This window comes from Heterocephalus glaber, unplaced genomic scaffold, assembly GCF_053883595.1.
Source record: "Heterocephalus glaber isolate CG9 unplaced genomic scaffold, H.glaber_assembly_v1.0 deba00001442, whole genome shotgun sequence".
Classification (NCBI taxonomy): domain Eukaryota; kingdom Metazoa; phylum Chordata; class Mammalia; order Rodentia; family Bathyergidae; genus Heterocephalus; species Heterocephalus glaber.
Genome location: NW_028258296.1, coordinates 27,484,003 through 27,505,709, shown reverse-complemented (window position 1 = coordinate 27,505,709; position 21,707 = coordinate 27,484,003). Strand labels below are relative to the sequence as shown.

General features: G+C 46.3%; 1 protein-coding gene across 2 annotated transcripts; it reads left to right on the top strand.

Annotated features, from left to right (window-relative positions):
• The first annotated feature begins 5,801 nt into the window (after positions 1-5,801).
• Positions 5,802-17,103, top strand: Gfi1 (growth factor independent 1 transcriptional repressor). Of its 2 annotated transcripts, none has more exons than XM_021255373.2 (7): positions 5,802-6,023; positions 9,068-9,283; positions 9,588-9,770; positions 11,464-11,945; positions 12,066-12,203; positions 13,197-13,362; positions 15,713-17,103. In XM_021255373.2, exons 2-7 carry the CDS (start codon positions 9,169-9,171, stop codon positions 15,889-15,891), a joined length of 1,263 nt encoding a protein of 420 aa, XP_021111032.1. In that variant the 5' UTR covers positions 5,802-6,023; positions 9,068-9,168; the 3' UTR covers positions 15,892-17,103. The 2 variants fall into 2 exon arrangements, with proteins under 2 accessions (XP_021111032.1, XP_087069250.1); XM_087213124.1 differs by lacking the exon at positions 5,802-6,023 and adding an exon at positions 6,641-6,810.
• The last annotated feature ends 4,604 nt before the right edge of the window (positions 17,104-21,707 follow it).

Sequence of the window (21,707 nt, the reverse complement as noted above, 5' to 3'; positions counted from 1 at the left end):
TCTAAAAGGTAAATAATTTGTCATTATGAGTTCTTAGACTTTAATCCAGTGGTGGAATCACTGCTGGAATTTTTTTTTTTTAATCCCACAATGAGAGAAATCCAAGAGCAGTTCTTTTTTTTTTTTGGTACTGGGGATCAAACTCGGGTCCTTGCGCTTGGCAGGCAACGGAACCACTGAGCTAAATCCCCAGCCCAGCAGTTCTTTTTTTTAAATCACAGAATTATTTACAGGAGAGAAAAGAGAAATGATCTAACTGTACAGTGCCAAATTGAAATCACAGGACATGATCTAAATAGACAATAATACAATATAATGCTACTATGTAAAATATAGACTTTATTGTGAGTGTGGGGGGGGCGGGTACTAGAGATTGAACTCAGGGCTTTTGAATTGATCTCAATCTCCAGTCCATCCCTCTCCCTTTAATTTCTGAGGCAGGGTCTCCCTAAGTTGCTAAGTTGCTCTGGCTGGGTTTAAACTGATGATCCTCCTCCTCCAGCCTCCCAGAGTGCTGGGATTACGGGCATGTGCCTGGCCTTTCAGCAACTTTAATGCCATCATTTTCTGATGAGCAGCATGCCAGATAAACCCACACTGCTAGGGTGGTGAGTTAGGGCCTCACAGTAGTAGATGAATTTGTCCCCTCTCCCACCCCATTCTCATATCTTCTCAAGCCTGTGACAGGCACATGAGTCTTGGCTCACGACTTTTCCATTCTGTGCTGTAGTGTGGTTTAGTGGAAAGAGACGAGTTGTTTTTTTTTTTCTTCTTTGTACCGGAGATCGAACTCGGGTCCTTGCGCTTGCGCAGCAGGCAGTGAAACCACTGAGCTAAATCCCCGGCCCGAGACAAGATTTTTAATCAATAGATTGGGCTGGATTTTAAAAGCTGCTAGTTATCAGAACTTGGGCTTTTAAAATTTGAAGTAATGTTTAATCTGTACATGTTTATGGGGGTACCACGTGATGTTTCAATATATGAACCTGGGCATCTTGAGTGACTGGCATCCTTATCCACGAGACAGAAATTTCTTGAATGCCTCCCTTGGGAACTTTCAGGCTTTCCTTCTCTTCCTGAGGCCCAGTGGGAGACCCCAAACACCCACTGGGCTGCATATGCCCAAGCATCAGGTCATGCTGTCCTCCTCAGGATCTGCACTCAGGTTCATGTGGGCCACTCCTCCACACCCAGCCTCACCCCCACCTTCCTTCTAGGTATGGGGTCAGACATTCCCATGAGGGGAGCCAGGTTCTGTGAGTAAGTTTTATAATATATAGCCTCTACTGTTTTCAAGTGAAGTGTTTCATTTGGGGTAGGCTGAAATGATCATCAAACGTCCTGGAGGAAATGATGAAAAACTCTAAAGAAAAATAATTTTGCATTTTCTCTCTTGTTACATTTTCCATTCACTAAGTAAAATTGACTCCTTTTTTTCCATAAAAGTTCACGCTGGGTGTGTTTCTATGAAGAGTCATATCATGCAGCCCACATACACGATGACACTTATTCAGTTAGTCTGTTCCTAGGAACAATGTAAAAATGCATACATGCTGTGGTTAGCAATTTTCTTATTTGAACTCTAAACACCAAAGCTAAAAGCCCCTTACGTCTTCAGATGTTTGAAATTGCTTAATTTCAATTTTAAAGCAATATATTTTGTAATGTAATGAGATTTAAATATACCAGTCTTAAAATGTTTATTAAAGAAGATAATGTTTTTTTCATGTTTTAACAGTTCAGAATATTGATAAGATGAGCGCTTACTCATAGAATAAGTCTTATATTAATTTGCTTATCTCTAAATTTCTCTTTTACCTCATTTCCCAATTTTTGTATATGTTGGTAAAAAACCATTACCCACTTTCCATAAATGAGAGTACCATTAAATTATATTGACTTACGGTGTCATTTAAGTATTTTTTGATAGCCTGGTACTTATAAAAGAGAGAATTATATTACCTAATATTTAAGATCACACAATTATCACTTTGTGTTTATTTTCTTTCAGTTCATAAATTTAGAAAAATGTGTAAGTCGTATTTCTATCTCACTACTAAAACAGCTAAGCCAAAGACAAAACTTAAATCATTTTTTAATGCTACAAGGACAAGACCATGGCAATATGACAGGGTATGGCCACTAACAGATACTTGTACTAAAATAAGACCAGTTCTCTGCTGGTTTTTAGTCTAGGTCTAATTTTTCCATAGTTGATTTGTATAGTCTCTTAACCATTTAAGTGGTATGAATTATTTTAGCTTATGCATTATACAAAGATGATATCCAAAACACTTGTTCTGATATGTTTCAAGGACCATAAAAACATTAATCCAGAAACTCCAGCCCTAAAAATATGTCTCAAATAAATAGTTTAAAATATAGGGCATATGCAGAGTTGTGGGTCAGTCTTCAGCACCATATGAAAAACAAAGAAAAAGTTATTCCTATAAAACTTTTCATTGTATTAAAGTAGTAAAAACACCAAAATGAAAGCAAGCTAAATACTAAGACAAAGGTCACTGAGTAAACTATAGTAATCTATAGAATCTTTTACAGCAACTAAAAATAATAAAATATTTAAAAGCATATAGCTATCATGATTTTTTTTTAGGGGGGTTACTGGGGATCAAATTCGGGACCTTGCACTTTTGAGGCATGTGGCAGAACCACTGAGCTAAATCCCCGGCCCCAGCTATCATGATTTTTAACTGACACATAAAAACATAAAATTGTACATATCAATGAATACCATGTAATGTTTTGATGTGATTTTTATTGAAACAGTTTTTACTATAAAAATAATTTATGTTCTATTAAAGAAAATAAAAATAAAGAGAATAGATAGAAATATGATTATAATATTCAGTGAGAAAAACAGTATACAGTTATATTTATTCTATTATTACCATTTTTTTTTCAAGAATAAAGTAAGAATACTGGCTGAGCATGTTGGTGCACACCTGTAATCCCAGCACTCAGGAGGCTGAGGCAGGAAGGTCATCTGGGCTACACAGTTCAAGTCCAGCTTGGAATATATAGCAAGACCCCGTCTCAAAAAAAAAAATACTAGAAAATTGTTTTACTATTTTACCAGATTATATGTGATATAATTTATATTTTCAAAACTTCTTAAACTTAGCTCATCCTCATCCTTACTTGTAGCACTTTTCATTCTTGCCACTCAGATGAACCTATGAAGAGTAGAAATCAAAGGATTGATCCTCAGTTCTGCAAATAGGTATTCTGACTTTATGGCTGAGACTTTATGGGTGAGAAACTGAGGCTTCAAAAGTTGAGCTAACTTGCCCAAGATCACAAAGCTGGCAGAACAGGAGTTGACAAACATATCCAACTGTCTTCAAAAGACCTGAACTAGGCCAGGGATTTAGCTCAGTGGTTCTGCTGCCTGCCTTGCAAGCACAAGGACCCGAGTTTGATCCCCGGTATCAAAAGACCTGAAATTTTTTTCCCTTCCTGGTAACATTACTATGATGATCAAATGTTTAAACTTTATAGAAATGTATGCTGGGGATGTGAGCATCACCCCCTGCTGTGCTTTCAGAATCATACACACCCCATAGAACAGCAACCATAACTATAAATTTTCATGAAAAATAAACAACAGACTAGTAATACTCTGTACAATATTCTTTCTTTTTAATGTCTCAAATCTTTTGTTGCAGGGCAAAGCTGATATAGGAGATGCTGACTGAAATAAATGGTGACTGGCCAGAGCTTGGAAATATTTGCAATAGGAATGAGAAAGTCATTTGCTAATAAGCATCTGGAGATGCATTATTATTACTTAGAAATGATTAGTAATTTACTAAGAATTAGCAAATTAAACATTATTTTGGGGGGAGAAAACCTATAAACATATGGAAAATCATGCCCCAGATGTTTATTGGAACTATTTCAGTTTCATAAGAATATGGGGAGAGGGAGGATTCTTTCTAGCTGTACAAAATGTGCATTGTAGTCTGTCTTGCCATCCTCACCCTCTGTTTACTAGTAAACAAGCAGTAATTTGAAGTAGTGAGAAGTCAGAGACAGGCTCCTTGTCTCATTATTTCCAGTTGTGGCTTCTTGCTGCTCACCAAGCTTCTTAACCTCTCTGGATGCCCTTCTTAACTTTCTCCTGTGCTCCCCTGAGTGTGGGACTCTCACTTCAGCACTATACACCTGAGAGGTGTCCTGACTTCACCAGTTAAATATTTCAAAGTGTATTTATTTATTTAGCCATAGAGCTATGTTGTTCAAATGTGAAAAGCGTAAAGGAGGATTCAATACCACCTGCCTCCCACCTGCTCCTCTCTGAGTATCCCTGTCCCAGTTCCCCATTTTATTTTGCAAGCTTAGAAATCCCAAAAGACTGTTAATGGCAAATGGAAAGCAAAACTACTCGACTTAATCTAAATGAAAAGGATTTATTCTAAGGTGATGCTGCTCTTATGTGCTGATTTGACCCCGTCATTACCTCTTCCAGGTTTTCTGACACTTCAGACAGCAACACCAAACTACTACTGGTTACAGCACTTTGTCAAGAAAGTTGACTTTGAGCTTGCTAATATGCAAAGGAAATGGTCCTACCATTTCTCCATAACTTGGCTAATATTTATCATTTTCCTATTTATCATTTTCTTAAAAAAAAAAAAAAAAGCTCTTTTATCCTGTTGAAGGAGAGAAGGGAATAAGGGGGAAATTTGTTTTCTGGGCTACTTTGAGATTTTTATATCTTAGGCCAGGACAAAACACACAAGAAATAAAATATCCATAAAATGTGTTTAATTTCTCTTTAGTTAATTCAGTATTTGTGGTCTTTCTAACCAAGATTGCTTACCTCTGCTTTTATTTAAAAAGAAAGGGTGAGTTGAGCAAACAATCAGTGCACGGGGCACAGCTAGACAGACAACTAAAGTGTGCCTCTTGTCATGCAGTAGTGGTACAGGCCACTGTGAACAAAATGTCTAATTTATTAAAACAGATTTGAACCACTGCTGTGCTAACCAAATATTTTCTGCAAAATTTAAACCTTACAGCTTTTAAGGACTTTGTTTTCTTGACAATTTTGAATTAATTCGGTAGTTGGGACTGGAGGTGTGGCTCAGTGGTAGAGCGGGTGCTGAGCAAGTTCACAAGGCTTTGGGTTCAATCTCCATCACCAATAAAAAAAAAAAAAGTTAAAATATGGTAGTCATTTTGTAAGTTCTGGCGAGCACCACTCCCATCTCCTAAGGTCTGATACTGGAGAATCACTGTGCACAAAATAGTGATCAAAATGTAACTCAGTTCACTTAGAAAAGTAAAATAACAGTGATCACAACAGTGTTACAAGTAACAGTAAAGTAACAGTGATCCCGTCACGTAAATCTGTAGGGATTAAGTGTAACAAGTTACACGCTGTGGATCATGACATACAGTCCAGGGTTGGAGGTGGCTGCATTTGTTTAAGGATGAGATTTTCAGAGATTTTTTTTCTCTGTTCTATTAATAGAATAATTAGTTAATTAATTCTACGCATTCGCTCCGTCCACAGACATTTGTTACGAGCCTATAAGATAACAATGAGGATAATAATGAAGACCAAGGTCCACCCTCGGGAAACATACAGGCCAAGCAAAGGTTTACTTTCCAGCAACCACCGGGGTCTTGCTGTTAGGAGCTTTACTACTCCCCCAGGACCACGTGCGGCTGAGCAGCGCACGAGGTCCTCTCCGTAGACGTGGCCCAGCAGGGCGGGGTCAGCCGAGCGGTCCTGCCGGCCCCCGTGCGCTCCCTCTCGCGCGCCCTTTAATCGTGCAGCTCCGACCACCGGAAATTAGCAGAAGCCCGAGCAGCCCCGGCGGATCGCGGGTCAGCTCCACGCCGGCCGGGCGCGCCCACCAGTCCCGCCGGGCGCCCGCGGGACGCGCCGCCCGGGCCCTCTCCGCCAGGGGCTCGGCTGTCGCCCACCTCTTCCAATTTTAACCATTACCTAAATCCGAAGGGAAATGAGCAAACCTCTCGGATTGGGTGTCAAGGTATTTTCAGCCTCGTTGGGCGTATTTATCCCGAAGTGTTTCCACAACAAGCTATTTCGGGGCCTCGGGGCAGGTTTCGCTCTGCGGACGCCGCGGCCACTCGCCGGGCTCCAGTCCGGCGGCGCCGGGGGCCGGTGATTCACGGCTCCGGCTCCGATTCGGGGACCGCAGCCCCAGCCGGTGGCGGGGCTGGGGGCCGGGGGGTGGGGTGGGTGGAGGCCCCGCCAGAGGGACAGAGAGGCCGGGCGCGCCACCCCCGCCACTGCAGTCAATCTGTGTCCTGAATCTGTGACTTCGTCTCGCTCCGGAAGTCTCCCTGCAGCCAAGAATAGTTCAGTTTTCTTTCATTTCTAGTGTCTGGATGTCCAGACCTCCGGGTTCCCCCATTTCTCTCCATCCCACAGAGACGAACTGGGGAGAGCGGCGAAGGGGCGGACGCCAGCTGAGAAGCCCGGGCCTCCTCCGGTCCACTCGCGCCGCGGTGGAGCGCGCCTGACCGCCAGCGGGGGCTGGGGGAGGTCTGAGAGGGCAGCGCGCTGCTCTGTAACGCTCAGGAAGTGAAGCTTGTGGTTTTGGGGGCTGAGCTCGGAAGGAGATTAAGAAAGAGAGAGAAGGGCGAGGAGAGAGATTAACACTCAATAGTTGTACATATTTATGGAGTTCAGTGATGAGAGAGATTAACACTTAATAGTTGTACATATTTATTGAGGGGGGGGGGGTGGAGAGATCTCCCGAAAGCAAGATTCTGTTTGAAAACGAGCGCGGTTCCCGGGCCCTGACACGGCAGGTAGGTGCGCAGAGCCTCTTCTGCGCCGCCCACCTGTGGGAGGCCGGCGGGGCGCGGATGCTGTGGGCGTCTCAGGGCGCAGGCGGGGGCTCAGGGAGAGCGAGCGCCCACCGCCGGACTCGGGCGCGAGCCCCATAGTGGGGATGGGAAGTGGCAGTAGGGGGTGAGCCAGGGGTTTGGTGGTTCGGCAAGGGAGTGGGATCCACCCGGAAAGGAAACATCTGGTGGGGAGGCGGCGGCAGCTGGGCTCAGGAGCCCCCCGCCCCCCCAGCGTCTTCAGCTCCAGCCTTCCCCGGCCCGGACCCGGAGGAGAGGCCCCGGCCCGGACGGGCTGCGTGCGTGCTGGTGGCGCCGCCCCGCCCCTGGCCGCCAGCTGCAGCGCGAGGTCGCCTTCCCACGCGCTCGGCCCTTCGCCCTACCACCTACCCCGCCACCTCACCCCGGAACCGGCAAAGCCCGCCAGGGTGCGAGAGAGGCGTGGGTTTGTGGCCCGGTTGAGGAGCTGCCTCCGTGGCCACCTTGTCCCGTGCAGTCCCCGCTAGCCAGGACCTCGCCCGGGAGCGGACAGCTCTCCAGCTCCCCACTAGTCCTGCTTGTAGCCATCGCGGGTCAAAGCCACAGGCAGCCCTAGGAATGGCTTCACTCTGTTCTCCTTTTCTTCCGAATTTCATGGTTGTTTTACGGATTGTTTTTTTGCACTTGTGGGTCTAATTGTATGGACAGGGCGGGTGCAAGAAAAACTGAAGCAGCAGTGGGCCTTACCCTCAGCCGGGGGCCATTCTGGCGCATAAGTAGCGGGGAAACGGCTCTGGGTGCCTGGTGACAAACAAGTCCGGCGTCCTTTCTTCCAGACGTGAACTCAGTTCGCCTGGGAAGGAGGCACTGTAGGACTCGGGATCTGGGGCAGGCGGCGCGCGCCTTCCAGGGACCGAGTACCCACGGACCCCTTTTGATGGAGAGCGTCTGTGGACAAATTTAATCTGCCTCCCAAATCTTGCCCGGGGGCAGAAAGGCCCCAAGTCCCGCAATCTAAACCGCGACCGGGGCCCCTGCCCCAGCCTGGAGTTCCGTGCACCCCGGTTTCGTTCAGAAAACCTGCTGTGCCCGAAGAGGCTGCAGCTCGTGTGGGATCTCGGCCCCCAAAGTCCTGGTCCAGGACGGAGGCAGATTCGTTTACTCAGGACCTCCGAGACGGCCAGGTCCCGCCCCGGAGCCGGCCCGGAGCTTGCAGCAGTCGCAGCCCCGCCTCCCCGCCGGGCTCAGGTTTTGACCCGAGATTAGGTGAACTGATTGGGGGTTAATGAGAGCGAAGCAGCGGACTGCCGGCTCCCGGAGCTCGGACGCTGCCGCCCGGCGTCCATCTCGCGTGTCCTCCAAACCTTCGATGCTCCACGGACTCGGGGTATCGCGCGTCTCCCAGTCACAGCGCGCGAGTCGAGCTCGACTTCCTTTCCTAGGACAAAATTTTTGGTGAGCAGAAAGGAAAGTGCTTTTGCCTGGGGCCCGGTTTTCGAGGTTAGACCTCCATGGTGTAGGGTGTCTCGCCGCCGTCCGGGTCCTGGCCGGTGCCCAGCTTACCAGGCCAACTTTTCCCTGTGCTGGGCACGAACAAGATCACCCGGACACGGGTTTTCACCCGGACCAGGGTTTGATCCTTTGCAGCCACCCCTTCACCCTCCAGTCCCGGGGTCCCTTCCCGCTTCCCTTCTTCAGTCTTCACTGCCCTTCCTTCCTCTGCTGCTGTCCCCGTCCCACCCGACCCTTCAGTCCTGCCTAAGTGCGCCCACCGACCCCCTTTCACTTCATTTAGTAGCGGCTCTTGGAGGGCTTGGCGCCTTGCCCATCCTGGGTCCTCGGCCCCTAAGACGTTCCGCGCCTCCCAGCCTCGGCCCCAGCCTAAAGCCAGACAGTGTGCGGTCGAGCGGAGGTAGCAGACCCAGTGGGGACCACGATCCCCCGAGGTTGCGCCTGAGGTTTACTGGGAAGGGGAGGGGCCTGGGGCGTGGGCAGAGTTGGGGAAAGGGCTCCGATTCGGCTCCGCGACAGGTTTTACCGCTGAGCGGTGGCAGCGTCAAGGCAGACAGAGCTCGCGCCACCTGTCCGAGTGCCACCTGGTGAGCGCGGCGCCGGGGTCAAGCCCCTCCTCCCGCGGCCGGCCTCGCTCCTCCCAGGCCGCCGCTGTCCCTGCGCCGAGGTGCCTAGTCCCGGCCCTCTGGGCTCTGAACCGTGTTTCCACCCTCTTATGCCCTCCTCTCAGATCTCTGCCAGGCCGAGGCTGAACAAGCGCTCCAAGTGACCGCGGGGGGACAGCGGCTCTCAGGAACCATTGGAGCAGAGTGGGGAAGGCCGCGGGCCACCATGCCGCGCTCTTTCCTCGTCAAGAGCAAGAAGGCTCACAGCTACCACCAGCCGCGCTCCCCGGGGCCAGACTACTCCCTGCGTTTAGAGAATGCACCGGCGCCCGGCCAAGCAGGTGCGAGGCGCGCGCGGGCCTCACGGGGCCCGCGACAGCGACTCCGCACCCGGCCACCTCACTGTCAGGGGCTGGGAGAGGCACCCGACGCCCCCTTGGCTATCTTGTTTCCTACTGTCCTGGTTCCTCCCGAGCGTGTCGTCTAGGCGCCACGACCTCCTTGCGGCCGTCCTCTGATCCGGGAGGGGTCCCAGGTCGGAGAGAACCAGGGAGGACGCTGGGGTGCCACGATGGGTTGGGGTACCTCAGGACCCCCAGGCTCAACCCAGCTCAGACTTGCTCCTCTCCTGACTCCTCTCCCCAGACAGCACTTCCAGTGCAGGCGAGCCAAAAGCGGAGCCCCGAGACCGTTTGTCTCCTGAGTGTCAGCTGACCGAGGCCCCCGACAGAGCCTCCGCGTCCCCAGACAGCTGCGGCGGCAGCGTCTGCGACCCCAGCTCCGAGTTCGAGGACTTCTGGAGGCCGCCTTCGCCCTCTGCGTCTCCAGGTAAGGACCACGGGGAGGTCCTGTGGCAGGGGCCGCGGGGAGCTGGTGAAACCTAGGGAGCAGAAATGCTAAATGGGTGTCGGAGAGGCTCGCCCGGAGAACGAGCTTTTTGTGGGTGATGCGGCCCAGCGGGGGAGCAGCCGGCTGCCCCTGGGCTAGACCGGCTTGGCTGCGAGTCCGCCGTCGCCATACCAGGCAGCGGGACCCTGGGAACGTTCGTGTGCGTGGAGCTGGCCCGTGAAAGAAAACAAACCAGGGGTCTCAACCCCCCGCAAAAAAACCAAAAGAAAAATAAAAACTGACGTTTCGTTTTCCGATCAGACTAGGATCTCAGAATCCAAACCTAAACCTCAAACAAACGGAGTCAGAGACCCAACCTGGGCAGAGAGCGCTAAGCGCCAGGCGAGAGAAAGGGATCCCTGAAGAAACTCAGCCTGCAGCGAGGTCTTTGCAGGCGCAGATGGGGTCTCGTTTCATTTTTCGTTCTGCCAAGATGGCCAGGCTTTGGGGACCAGCCCGCTGGGTTTCATTTCCAGAGAGCAGAGTTTCCTGCAAACCAAGTGACTGCAAGTCGGGTGGGGGAGAGACTTGGGTGTTAGGAAGGCGCAAACCTCGCCAATTCTGAAGGCTGATTAATTCCAGATTACATTTACTAGTTTTACAAGATAACCCCCACCCCACACTCAGTGACTGACTTGAGCAGAACTGAGTGGGGCTGGGAGCCAGCGGTGGAGCGTTCTTCGCGGCTGGTTGCCCCCTGGACCCTCCGATGGAAACTCGAGGTGCAGCCTTTTATTGCAGCCTGGACGGGAGTGTGCAGACTTGTGCGTGTGAACAGATTTGTAACTGCATACGCACTCGGATTCGTTGGACGTCTAGTTTTAGAAAACTTCACGTGGGTGGGATCATAAAGCTCTCCTGAGGGTGGTGACTAAACCTGATTAATTGTAAAATTATTCCCTGGGAAATTCATCCCTCCCCCATCACGCTGTAACAGGAATGAGGAGTCCTGGACGCCCCTTGCCTGCTGTTCCTTTGCTACTTGCAGTGTGCGTTTCACAGCTCTGAGAAATCCCCACGCCTTCCGTTTTTTTCAGACAAGTATATCTGCGGTAGTTTTGGGGCCCGTTTTATTGGTCCTCTCCTTACTTCATCATGGATTCTAGGAAGAAAAAGGATAGAGGGGGAACCTGTAGGGGCTAGGAGAGTGCTGGCGCTGGTGGCTGGATGCTCTGCCCACTAAGCGTGCTGCAGGACGGAAGGGCCCCTCTTTCCCCCTCTCTTATCTCCCAGCCTTTATGGATGCGCTTTTCCCCATAGGACTGTGGGGGTCCTGCCAGAAAAGATTCTTCTAATGACAGGCGCTTCTGCTGCCCTCAAACTGTTTACCTATCTCCTCACCCAATGTCATTCTTTTTGTTTGTTTTTTTGGTACTGGGGATCGAACTTGGGTCCTTGCGCTTGCGAGGCAGGCGGTGGAACCACAGAGCTAAATCCCTGGCCCTCAATGTCATTCTTATGGTCAGTTTGCTTCCCTGCCACCGGCCAGCTAGGACCCAGGATGGGGACCGCGTTTTACCGCAGGGCATCGCAGGCACTGGTGGCACCGGCGTGCTCCGAGTCCCGCACGCGCTCAGCGCCCGCCAGCCCCTCAGTCTTAAACCTGACCGGAGGCCTTCTTGTGCTTCTGCAGCCTCAGAGAAGTCCCTGTGTCCGTCTCTGGACGAAGCCCAGCCCTTCCCCCTGCCCTTCAAGCCCTACTCCTGGAGCGGCCTGGCGGGTTCCGACCTTCGACACCTGGTGCAGAGTTACCGGCCGTGCGCGGCCCTGGAGCGCAGCGCGGGCCTGGGCCTCTTCTGCGAGCGCACCCCGGAGCCTGGCCACCCAGCCGCGCTCTACGGCCCGGAGCGGGCTGCAGGCGGCGCTGGGGCCAGGACCCCGGGGAGCGGTAGTGCCGTGGGCGCCGGCAGCGGCGCGGGCCTGGGGCTCTACAGCGACTTCGGGCCTGCAGCAGCTGGGCTGTATGAGCGGCCGCCTACAGCGGGCCGGCTGTTCCCAGAGCGCGGCCACGAACTACACGGGGACAAGGGCACTGGCGTCAAGGTGGAGTCCGAGCTGCTCTGCACCCGCCTGTTGCTGGGCGGCGGCTCCTACAAGTGCATCAAGTGTAGCAAGGTGAGGCTCCTGCGCGCCTGGCCTGGTCAGGCCCGCGCTGCGTCCCCGGCCCTAATTCCGCCAGCGCCCTCATCCCGCGGCCCCTCTCAGCTGCCTTCTCCCCGGCCCCACCCACCTCAGGTGTTCTCCACGCCGCACGGGCTCGAGGTGCACGTGCGCAGGTCCCACAGCGGCACGAGACCCTTTGCCTGCGAGATGTGTGGCAAGACCTTCGGGCACGCAGTGAGCCTGGAGCAGCACAAAGCCGTGCACTCACAGGTAAGCGCAGGATGCGCGCCAAGCGCTCCGGCTGGGCCTCGAGCAGCACCACTCGCCTTCTGCTTGGTAGTTTTCTCCCGGGGCTGCCTGTAGTCTCTTCCTGCAGCTCCCTTTGCCCTGGAATAGGTGTGTAGAGAAAAGTGGGTGGTAGCCAGCGCAGACTTTGAGGCAACCTTAGATTTTGGTGCCACATCATTGTGAGTTTCCAGGAATGGAATCCCGATCATTCCTGGGTTTCAGGAAGATTTGTGTGCACTGACGCTTGGTACTGATGTATCAGATGTATTAGCTTGTTTCTTTGCCTGTTCTTTTCGACAAATTGCTATTTAATTTGCACTGACCTCTCCTGACTGACTGAAAGGTAGGATCTCAGTTCACTGAGAGCACCCAGTAGCACTTTTCATTCATTGATTTAAAACTGTTGCCTAACTCCCAGGTGCCAAGTATTTGAGTATCCCATAGCATACCAGATCCTTACCAGGATGCCTGTATGTAGATTACAGTTTAGCTGACAGTTTAGAGAGTAAGTAAATGCACAAATAACTATCAAAGGGAGAATGCTTGTTTTTAAAGATTTATTGACTAAAAAGAGTATCAGTCTATCTCCTTCAACACCCACAGTGGGTGAGGGGTGGGGGCATCTCAAATGGGTCAGCCTTCTGTTAAGGAGGGTGGAGTGTGTGTAACCAGTGTCAAAAATGCAGGGTGGGGATGTTTTTTGCCATGGGCTGTGGAGGGCTGTGGGTGAAAAGTGTTTTGGTAGAAAAAGTGTTAAAGGGTGGAGAGTGTGGAGTTAGGAAATAAATGGGAGGGTGGGGATAATGTTGCAGGCCTTGTGGAAAGGGAGCCATAGCTTTTGGGATTGTAGGTTCAGGTTTGTGGTGAGGAGGGTGACAGCAGTAGAGTAATATTTCTCTCTCTCTCTCTCTCTCTCTCTCTCTTTCTGTGTGTGTGTGTGTGTGTGTGTGTGTGTGTATGTCTGTATTTGTCTAGGAACGCAGCTTTGACTGTAAGATCTGTGGCAAGAGCTTCAAGAGGTCATCCACACTGTCCACACACCTGCTCATCCACTCAGACACTCGGCCCTACCCCTGTCAGTACTGTGGCAAGAGGTTCCACCAGAAGTCAGACATGAAGAAACACACCTTCATCCACACAGGTAAGTTGAAGGTCCTTGACTTGTAGGAACACACTGAGGCCAACACAACTCACCTTCTCTGATATTCTGGCTCCAGTGAATGGTGGATGAGGCTGTGCAGATCATGTTAATCACTGCCTGTGTTAAAGGAAACAGAGCGATAGGGTCGGGGATTTAGCTCAGTGGCACCGCGCCTGCCTGGAAAGTGCAAGGCTCAAAAGGAAACAGAGCCAGATTCATGGTTTTCCCCAGGGGGTTGTGTTTGTAGGACCAGCTCCTCAGCTTGCAGGTTTTTTACCCTTGGAAAAAATATTTCCTTTAGTTTAGCAGCCAGTCCAACTGCTGCCTGCTGTGGGTGAAATATGAAGGAGGCTCTAGGATCCTCTGGGAGTGTTGCCTAGAGTTGGAAGACTTTCTGTAGGGCTCCTACCCAGCTTTTGGGGGGGAAAGACTCATGTGTAACCTCTCTGCAATTTGAGGAGTCAGACAGCTTATTCAATGTGAGAATAAACTAAGCTGTCTGCTAACGTGGATGATCTCATGCTTACAACAACTCAGTGATACAGAAACCATTCCTTATCCCCATTTTAGAGACAAGGAAAATGAGGCAGAGAAGGATTAAGTAACCTGCACAGGGTCACACTGCTAACAAGTGGTGGGGCCAGGGCTCAAATTCAGATCGGTCGAACCTCTCAAATGTCTGTGCTCTTGACCTGTTTATCGTATTCTACTTCCAAAGTTATGGGAGTTGATAAATACAGAAAGCTTCTTTTTACTTATTGCCCTTTTCAAATTTTCAAGCCTTAATATCAGTAATTCCTTACCTATTGTAATGCTTTATAATTTACAAAGTGCTTTCAAATCTGTCATTTTATTTGATCCTTCCTTCTACCTCATAAAGTGGAAAGAGCTGCTCTTACCATCTGGAAACTCAGACATTGAATGATTTACCAAAAATCAGAATAAATCATGGAGCCATTGGATGTTCTGGCTTCCAACCCTGGTCTCTTTTTCTAACACTTTATGTACAGGTGAAGGTTTTAATGCCAAGACCAAGTGATCCCCCTGCCCCCATAAGTGCTCTATTTAATAGTCAGCAGGACATTTACATCAGACTTGAAATTTCTGACAATTTTATTATATAATGAGTATTTATAACAAATTGTACTGTGTTCCAAACATTCATTGATGTTAAAAATATGCTTGCCCAGTATATAGATACTTCTATCAGAAAGCTCAGAAAAAAAATCCTATTTTAATCATTCCTCTTGCCTAAAATTTCAATGTAATTCACTCCTTATAAGTAAAAGTATTTAAGACACATCAAAATGCAACTAGGGGGCTGGAGATTTAGCTCAGTGGTTTCGCCGCTACCAAAAAAAATGCAACTAGGATCTTGACTGAATGCAACATTAATAAGCTCTTAGCAAACATTTACATTATAGCTAGAATTTGTTTCTCAGATTTGTTTGACCCTAATGGGATAGGATAAGTTTTGATGGGTAACTCTTTATCCAAGAAATCTGAAGCTTGAAGAGAGAAGAGAATGCAGCATGAGGGGAGAAGTTTCCTCAAAAACAAACTTCATCTATTTTGCATTATTTTCCTAAGGCTGAGTCCCTGCTAATACCATGCTGGGTCTACTTGGAAATTTACCCAGATGTTAAACAGCACATGAAATGGGGCAAAGATAAAACCTTTTCATAGTTTACTTGTGATGTATCAATTTGTGTTAAGCAGCATGTGAAATGGGGCAAAGACAAAACTTTTTCAAAAAAAGTAAAATCAAGACACAAAAAGATCAAGTATTTTACTAAATGTTTTATGGCTCAAATGTGGATTTTTAAGAGAGAAATGTCTGTGCCTCAAATACATCCTGAGTCCTTCAAGAACAAGAGGGAAGATGGGCTCACTGGTCCATACTAAACCAACACCCACGTGGAAACTGAGATTTGAAAACTTCCTCTGAATTAGAACAGAATCACAAGGTTTGTGGGACAGGCTCCTCCCACCTCCTGTTGAACATCTGTTCTGGGTACTCTTTGCTTCTAAAGTCAGGGGAGTCCTCCCAGGGTGGATTCAGCTGGGGAGGGCAAGTGGCCTTTGCTCACTCTATTTCTGTTTAGCAGGAAACGGTTTGAGGCCTTTAGCTGGGAAGCCCCACTCAGAAAGTCTTCCTTCCACCTGGTGCAAACGTGCTTTCCCAGGACCGAGTTGCAGCTTGGGAGTCAGTTCAAGCTCTCCCTCCAACTTGCTTGAAGGTCTTAGATTGTGGTGCAGCCAGCTGCTGCCAAGAGCATGTGGGTCACAGAGAGTCCCCTCTCGTTTATCATAGACTCATACTTCCTCCCCTCCCCCTTCCATCCCGCAGGTGAGAAGCCCCACAAGTGCCAGGTGTGTGGCAAGGCATTCAGCCAGAGCTCCAACCTCATTACGCACAGCCGTAAACACACAGGCTTCAAGCCCTTTGGCTGTGACTTGTGTGGTAAGGGTTTCCAGAGGAAGGTGGATCTCCGGAGGCACCGGGAGACACAGCATGGGCTCAAATGAGCGCCTTAGCTGGCTGCAAACAGCAGTGATACAACACTACAGAGGCAGCTTCCACTTGCTTCCAGCCCATTCGGACTTCTCAGGGCCCCACTCCAGTCTGCAGATCCCACCAGAGTGATTCCCCTTCACCTTACTTCCTGGAGCTGCCAGAGGGACTGAGGTACTTGTCAGAGTTCTTCCTAGAGTGGGAACCACAGCAAGTTACTCAGCTTTAACCTCCTCTACAAGATGTAAAGTCAAATGGGGATAAGATAAAAGCTTGGCCCACAGTTCTCCCCATTTCCATCCTTTTCCCTAGGCAGAAGTCCTTCAGGTGTCTTTCCTCTTCCTGAATTCCCCAGATAACTATGGAAGAAGAGGATTCACCATTTACAAATGGACACATGTTAATGCTTCTTTCTATCTAGACTGTGCTTAATGCTGCTTCTTCTGGGAACTCTGTAAACCCCTTTCTGTTGGCCACTGTCTGTAATGTAAATCTTGGGGGAATCATTTCTCCTCCTTGAAGACTGCTTCAGAAACTGATTTGGGGAAGGAGCTTTATTCTTTCAAAATCACCAGATGCACCATTTCACTCACCCCAGGAAGAAGCAAAAAAGTGGACTTGGTGCTAAGAGGGGATTTGAGGTCCTCTTGGCAAGAGGCCTATTAAGGCCTCATCAGAAGAGGTTAAAAAAAAAAATATATATATATATGGAACAATGCCTGTGGACAGGCATTCATTCGCTCTGAAACTGTTTATTGACCACTGCTACCAAGGTCCTAGGCATCACACTAGGTAGTGGGGAGCCAGAGATTGAAGTCGCAGCCTCTGCCTCTACCTCTGCCTCTCAAAAGCTAACGGTTGCACCTCAAATGATTGGCATCTGTTCTTGTCCTCCAGTGGATTTCTGAGAAGACAATTCAGAATCTCAAACCTTCCCTTTCAACCCTTTCAGATTTTATACAGTGTAAACAAAAAAGTAACTGCAGAGTTACTTCAAAGTTTTTATTGTTAACTTGATATTTTTAAGATCTCTGAATGGTAGGCATGTGTCAGGGACGGAGGCTCTGTCTTTAACTCTTCAGCCTTCTGTGTGTACTATATAAGGGGAAAAGATATTTTTACTTTGATGAGGTTTGTACATGTTTTTAGATTTCTGGAGTGTGTTATGTTTGTTAATACATATTTATTCGAGTGATGTTTAAGTTAATAAAGTATTAAGATCATTACAGATTGCCTTTCATTTAGGCAGGAAATTTGTTTTTCCTGTAGAGGAAGTTGACATTTAAGGAAAATACAGTGGAGTGGAAAAGTGAAACAGACAAAGCAACATACAAAGAGTAAAATCCAACTGCTCTTGTTTCCATTTTTTTCCTTTAATGAATCATAGAAACATTTTTCATAACAATAAAAAAACCCCTGGAGTTGTATAAAACTAAGATCCTACCTTATAGAATCCCTGATGGGCCCATAGGTACAACAGCTGTTTCCTTTGAGAATTTCAAATTGTGTTTTTACAGCCAGAGGCTCCCAGATGAATAAAGGAATCACAAGCCTTTGGTCTGATTGGGACAAATCCCCTGACTTCCCTGATACCAGCTGTCTTTACCATAAAATGTAGATATGGTCCTATCATTCCAGTCCAACTCTGATTACTTCGACTCTGGAAACTAGAGAGGAGAAAAAGTATGAGATTGGTTAGCTGCTCACTGAAAGCAAATTACAAATCTAAAGATGCATGAGTCCCAGCTACTTGGGAGACTTAGGCAGGAGGATCCCAAGTTTGAGGCTAGTCTGGACAACCAAGCAAGACCTTGTCTCACAATAAATCAATAAATTAAAAGGGCTGGGGATGTGGCTCAGTTCTCTCTGATTTTAATCCCCAGTACCACAAAACAAACAAAATAAGATGCCCACAGAAAAGTAAAATGGGATCTGGGTTATTTCTCATTCTGTTCTACCTGTGGATTATTTTAAGAGAATGAAACTGGGATAAGGTCTTGACCTAAATCTCTATTCCCTGTGTTCTAACACTTTCTAACCAGACATTCAGCATATGTGTGGCTCATGGTGACTACCACAGATTGTCCATTCCCATTGAAATCAATTTCACATATACTGTTGGGTACCCAGAATGCCTCTGGTAAGGTTCTAGGTGGTGGGGATACAGCAGCGAGGACAATGTCCTGCAGAGCTTTGATTATTTGGTCGCCGCTATATCTTCAGTCCCTATAAGAGTGCCTGATACACAGTGATGAAATTAAACTGTTTCATCCTGTAGGCTGGCTGTGCTCTGTAGAGCACAAAAACACGAGAAATCGCTTGAGTGCCCCGGAAACAAGACACAAAAGACTTTCTGAGTTGGTGGGACAGAGGGGCTTTGATGTTGCTTTTCTCTGGTTCCTCCAAATCTCGGTCCTTGGCTGTCCTTCTGTGTTTTCCAGTACCACGCCTTTCCATGTCAGTTTACTCTTATTCACAATTCAAATTTGTTTATAGTACAGTTCAAAATCATTCTTCAGAACTGGTGGGTGATAAACAGTTGCAGTGTCCAGGAACCTTTCCATAGTGTCCTGGGAGGCAAAACACCTTTTCCACAGTCATCATGCATTACTGGTTGGTTGTCTCCAACATGGTTTGAAAAAGTAAAGATGTTGTACTGAGGGGTAAGTAGTACTGATTGAAGTCTAGGTGTCTATCCTCTCCAGCTTTTCCCTGCTGACATTTAGAATATCTGATCCAGGGGATTTAGCTTAGTGGTTCCACCCCCTGCCTTGCAAGTGCAAGGTCCTGAGTTCGATCCCTGGTACCCAAAAAAATAGAATATCTGGTCCATTTTCATTTTCCCTGTTTATGCTATAAGTAAGGAGCTGTAATTTTGATAACTTATCCTTTAAAAAAATTTATCTTGGTGTCCACAGTTCAGAATCAAAACAAATTACTGCGCCTATTACTGGGTGAAATTTGAAGATTGCAAATATCTCTCTTAACATTATTACTTGACTCCATTAAAAATAGATTGTGAATATTCCATGTCACATTATTCATGAAGCAGGCTCTATGCCTTTTGTCTGCTGGAGTAACAGTAGAAAGGGTAACAAGAGACACCGGAGCACACCTTTGTTTCTTTCACTAAATTTTTAATAACACCTCCAGCTAGCCAGTTGGTGAAGCTCAGCTCTTGCATAAAAGTGGAAAAGCACAGCTATCTCTGAGAAGCCCAGCTCTTTCAGGAGCTAATTTGAGTTTGTGTTTGTCTATGCCAGACATGATTAAATTACCTATCGAGTGTGCTGAGCTATCAAGATTCAGGCCACGTAAAAGGTGAATTTCATCTGATTGATTTGAGACACAAATGGAACAAATGAGTTTTAACAGCCCCTCCCCAATTAAAGGGATAGCAAAATATCACTCCTCCATGACTTGACTGCCATTGCCCCTGACCGAAAACTGGGTGGTGATAATGATTTGATCCAGCTCATTTTGTTGTGTCTGTTTTGTTTTTTTTTGGTACTGGGGATCAAACTCGAGTCCATGTGCTTGCAAGGCAAGCGACAGAACCACTGAGCTAAATCCCCATTTTGTTGTGTCTATTTATTTAACCTGATCATTTAACAGAAAGAAAGAAACTCAGAAGAAGACATAACCCAACTTCATTACTTCTTTGCATTTCTAGAGCATTATTTACTTAAATCTGTGCTGCTATATTATTTCCACAGTAAAACTTTTCAGAAAGTACATAATACAGTATATTTATTTTAATGAATTTCTTTAGACATTAAGACTTCAAAAATAAAAGTTCAAAGAAATTTCACCCCAAACCCTTGTAGCTTTAAAGTTTGTTAATTTTTTTGTTTGTTTGGTTTTGGTACCAGGCAGGCATGGCACCACTGAGCTACATCCAGGGCCTAAAGTTTTGTTTTGTATGTGTATGCCTTGCCAATCTTTATCCACGGGTGTATATATTTGTGTTTTAAATTTTTTACCCTGTGATCAGGATATTTATAATTTATGTCTTAGTAGCTCTTTTATTTACAATATGGACACATAGTTAAAACTGAAATATATTTTACAGTGAGAATTTGGACAATGTTGCGATTAAATTTTATTGAAACCTTATTATCTAATAGTTTTATCACTTATGAAGGCCTATTAAGAAAAGTTCAGTGTTATTCACTTTAAAAATGTACAAAATAAGAACCAAGAGAGATTATGTAAAGGTGCAAATATTCAACGATGAATGTCATTATAATGTATACCTAAAATGTACCAATAAAATAAAATTAAAAAAAAAATTTTTTAAAATCTAAATCCGGGCATGGTGGTGCACACCTGTAATCTCAGCACTTGGGAGGCTGAAGCAGGAGGGTTGCCTCGAGTTCAAGGCCAGCCTGGGCTACATCATGAATTCATGGCCTGCATGAACTACCTAGTGAGAACTTACCTCCAAAAAAAAAGTGTAAGCACAGTGAAAATGACAAAGAATAATATAATAAATACCAGTATACCCACAATTCTGCTGAATTTAATTCAGATTTTATTTTTGAAAGAAAATGTTACAGATGACTATCTCCTGGAATCCATTCCTCCTCAATCCATCCTTTCCCTTTCTCCTCAGGGGCATGACTATTCCAAAATTGATATATATCCTTGCCAGGAATAATTTTATGCCTTTAATTTTTACATACTCCCATAAACTATAATACTGTTCAGTATATTTTGACTTTATACAAATGGTATATAGTTTATATGTCCTTCTGTACCTTCTTTTTTCCTTAACACTTTTTGAGATTTATCCTTGTTGATATCTGGGGTTTTGTTATTTTATCTTTTATTTTTTTATTTATTTTATTTTTATTTTTTATTTTTTTCCCCATTAACTTCATTGGTACATTTTAGGTATAAAATAGTTACATTCATCATTGGGATCTTGTACCTTTACATGAGTCTCTTGGTTCTTATTTTTTTTTCCCCTTCCCTTGCCCTCCCTTCACCCCCTCCATCCTTCCCTATTTGCAAAGACCTTGTTTCCATTTTTTTCCTCTTCTCATATTTTTTCCTTTCCCTCTTTTCCCTTCCCCTACCCCTCCCAATTCCCCTGCTCTTTTAGACCTTTTCTTCCTGTTAGACAATATCAGTTATACATTTTTAAAATTACAATATTAAGATCTAGGAGACATTACCGCAGATTTTACAGAATTTAAAAGGATATAGAAAGCATATCACAAAAATCTTTTTTGAAATAAATTTGACAACTTCTAAGAAGTAACTTGGAAGACAAATTAATGAAACTAACTCTGGAGGAAATATAAAATTTGAATAGCACCTATTAAAGAAAGTATATTCCTAGCTTGAAAACCTACCTATATGACAACAGCAGGCTCCTAAACATTTTAACTGATAAATTATATCAAACAATTAAAGCAGAAAAAAGAAGGAACACTTATCCCTTCATTTTAGGAACTCAACATTGTGCTAATCCTAAAACTGGATAAAGATAATAGAAGAAAAAAGTATGAACATAGATAGAAATTTGTTTAACAAAACAAACTATTAGAAGTCATATCTGGCAGGATGTAGAAAGTGGTTTTGTTATAGGGATGGCAGTGTTGGTTCAGCATTGGAAGATCCACCCCCAAAAGTCATCATTTTAACAGAGGAAAGGAAAAAGCCATATGATCCTGTCACTAGTTGGAGAAAAAGTAGTGGACTAAATTCTACAGCTGTTCATGGTAAAAGCTATCAGGAGACTAGAAGTAGAACAGAAACTTCTCAACAGATTAAAGACATGTACTCCGTACTTCAAGCAAGAACTCCTTATATGAATGGAGAA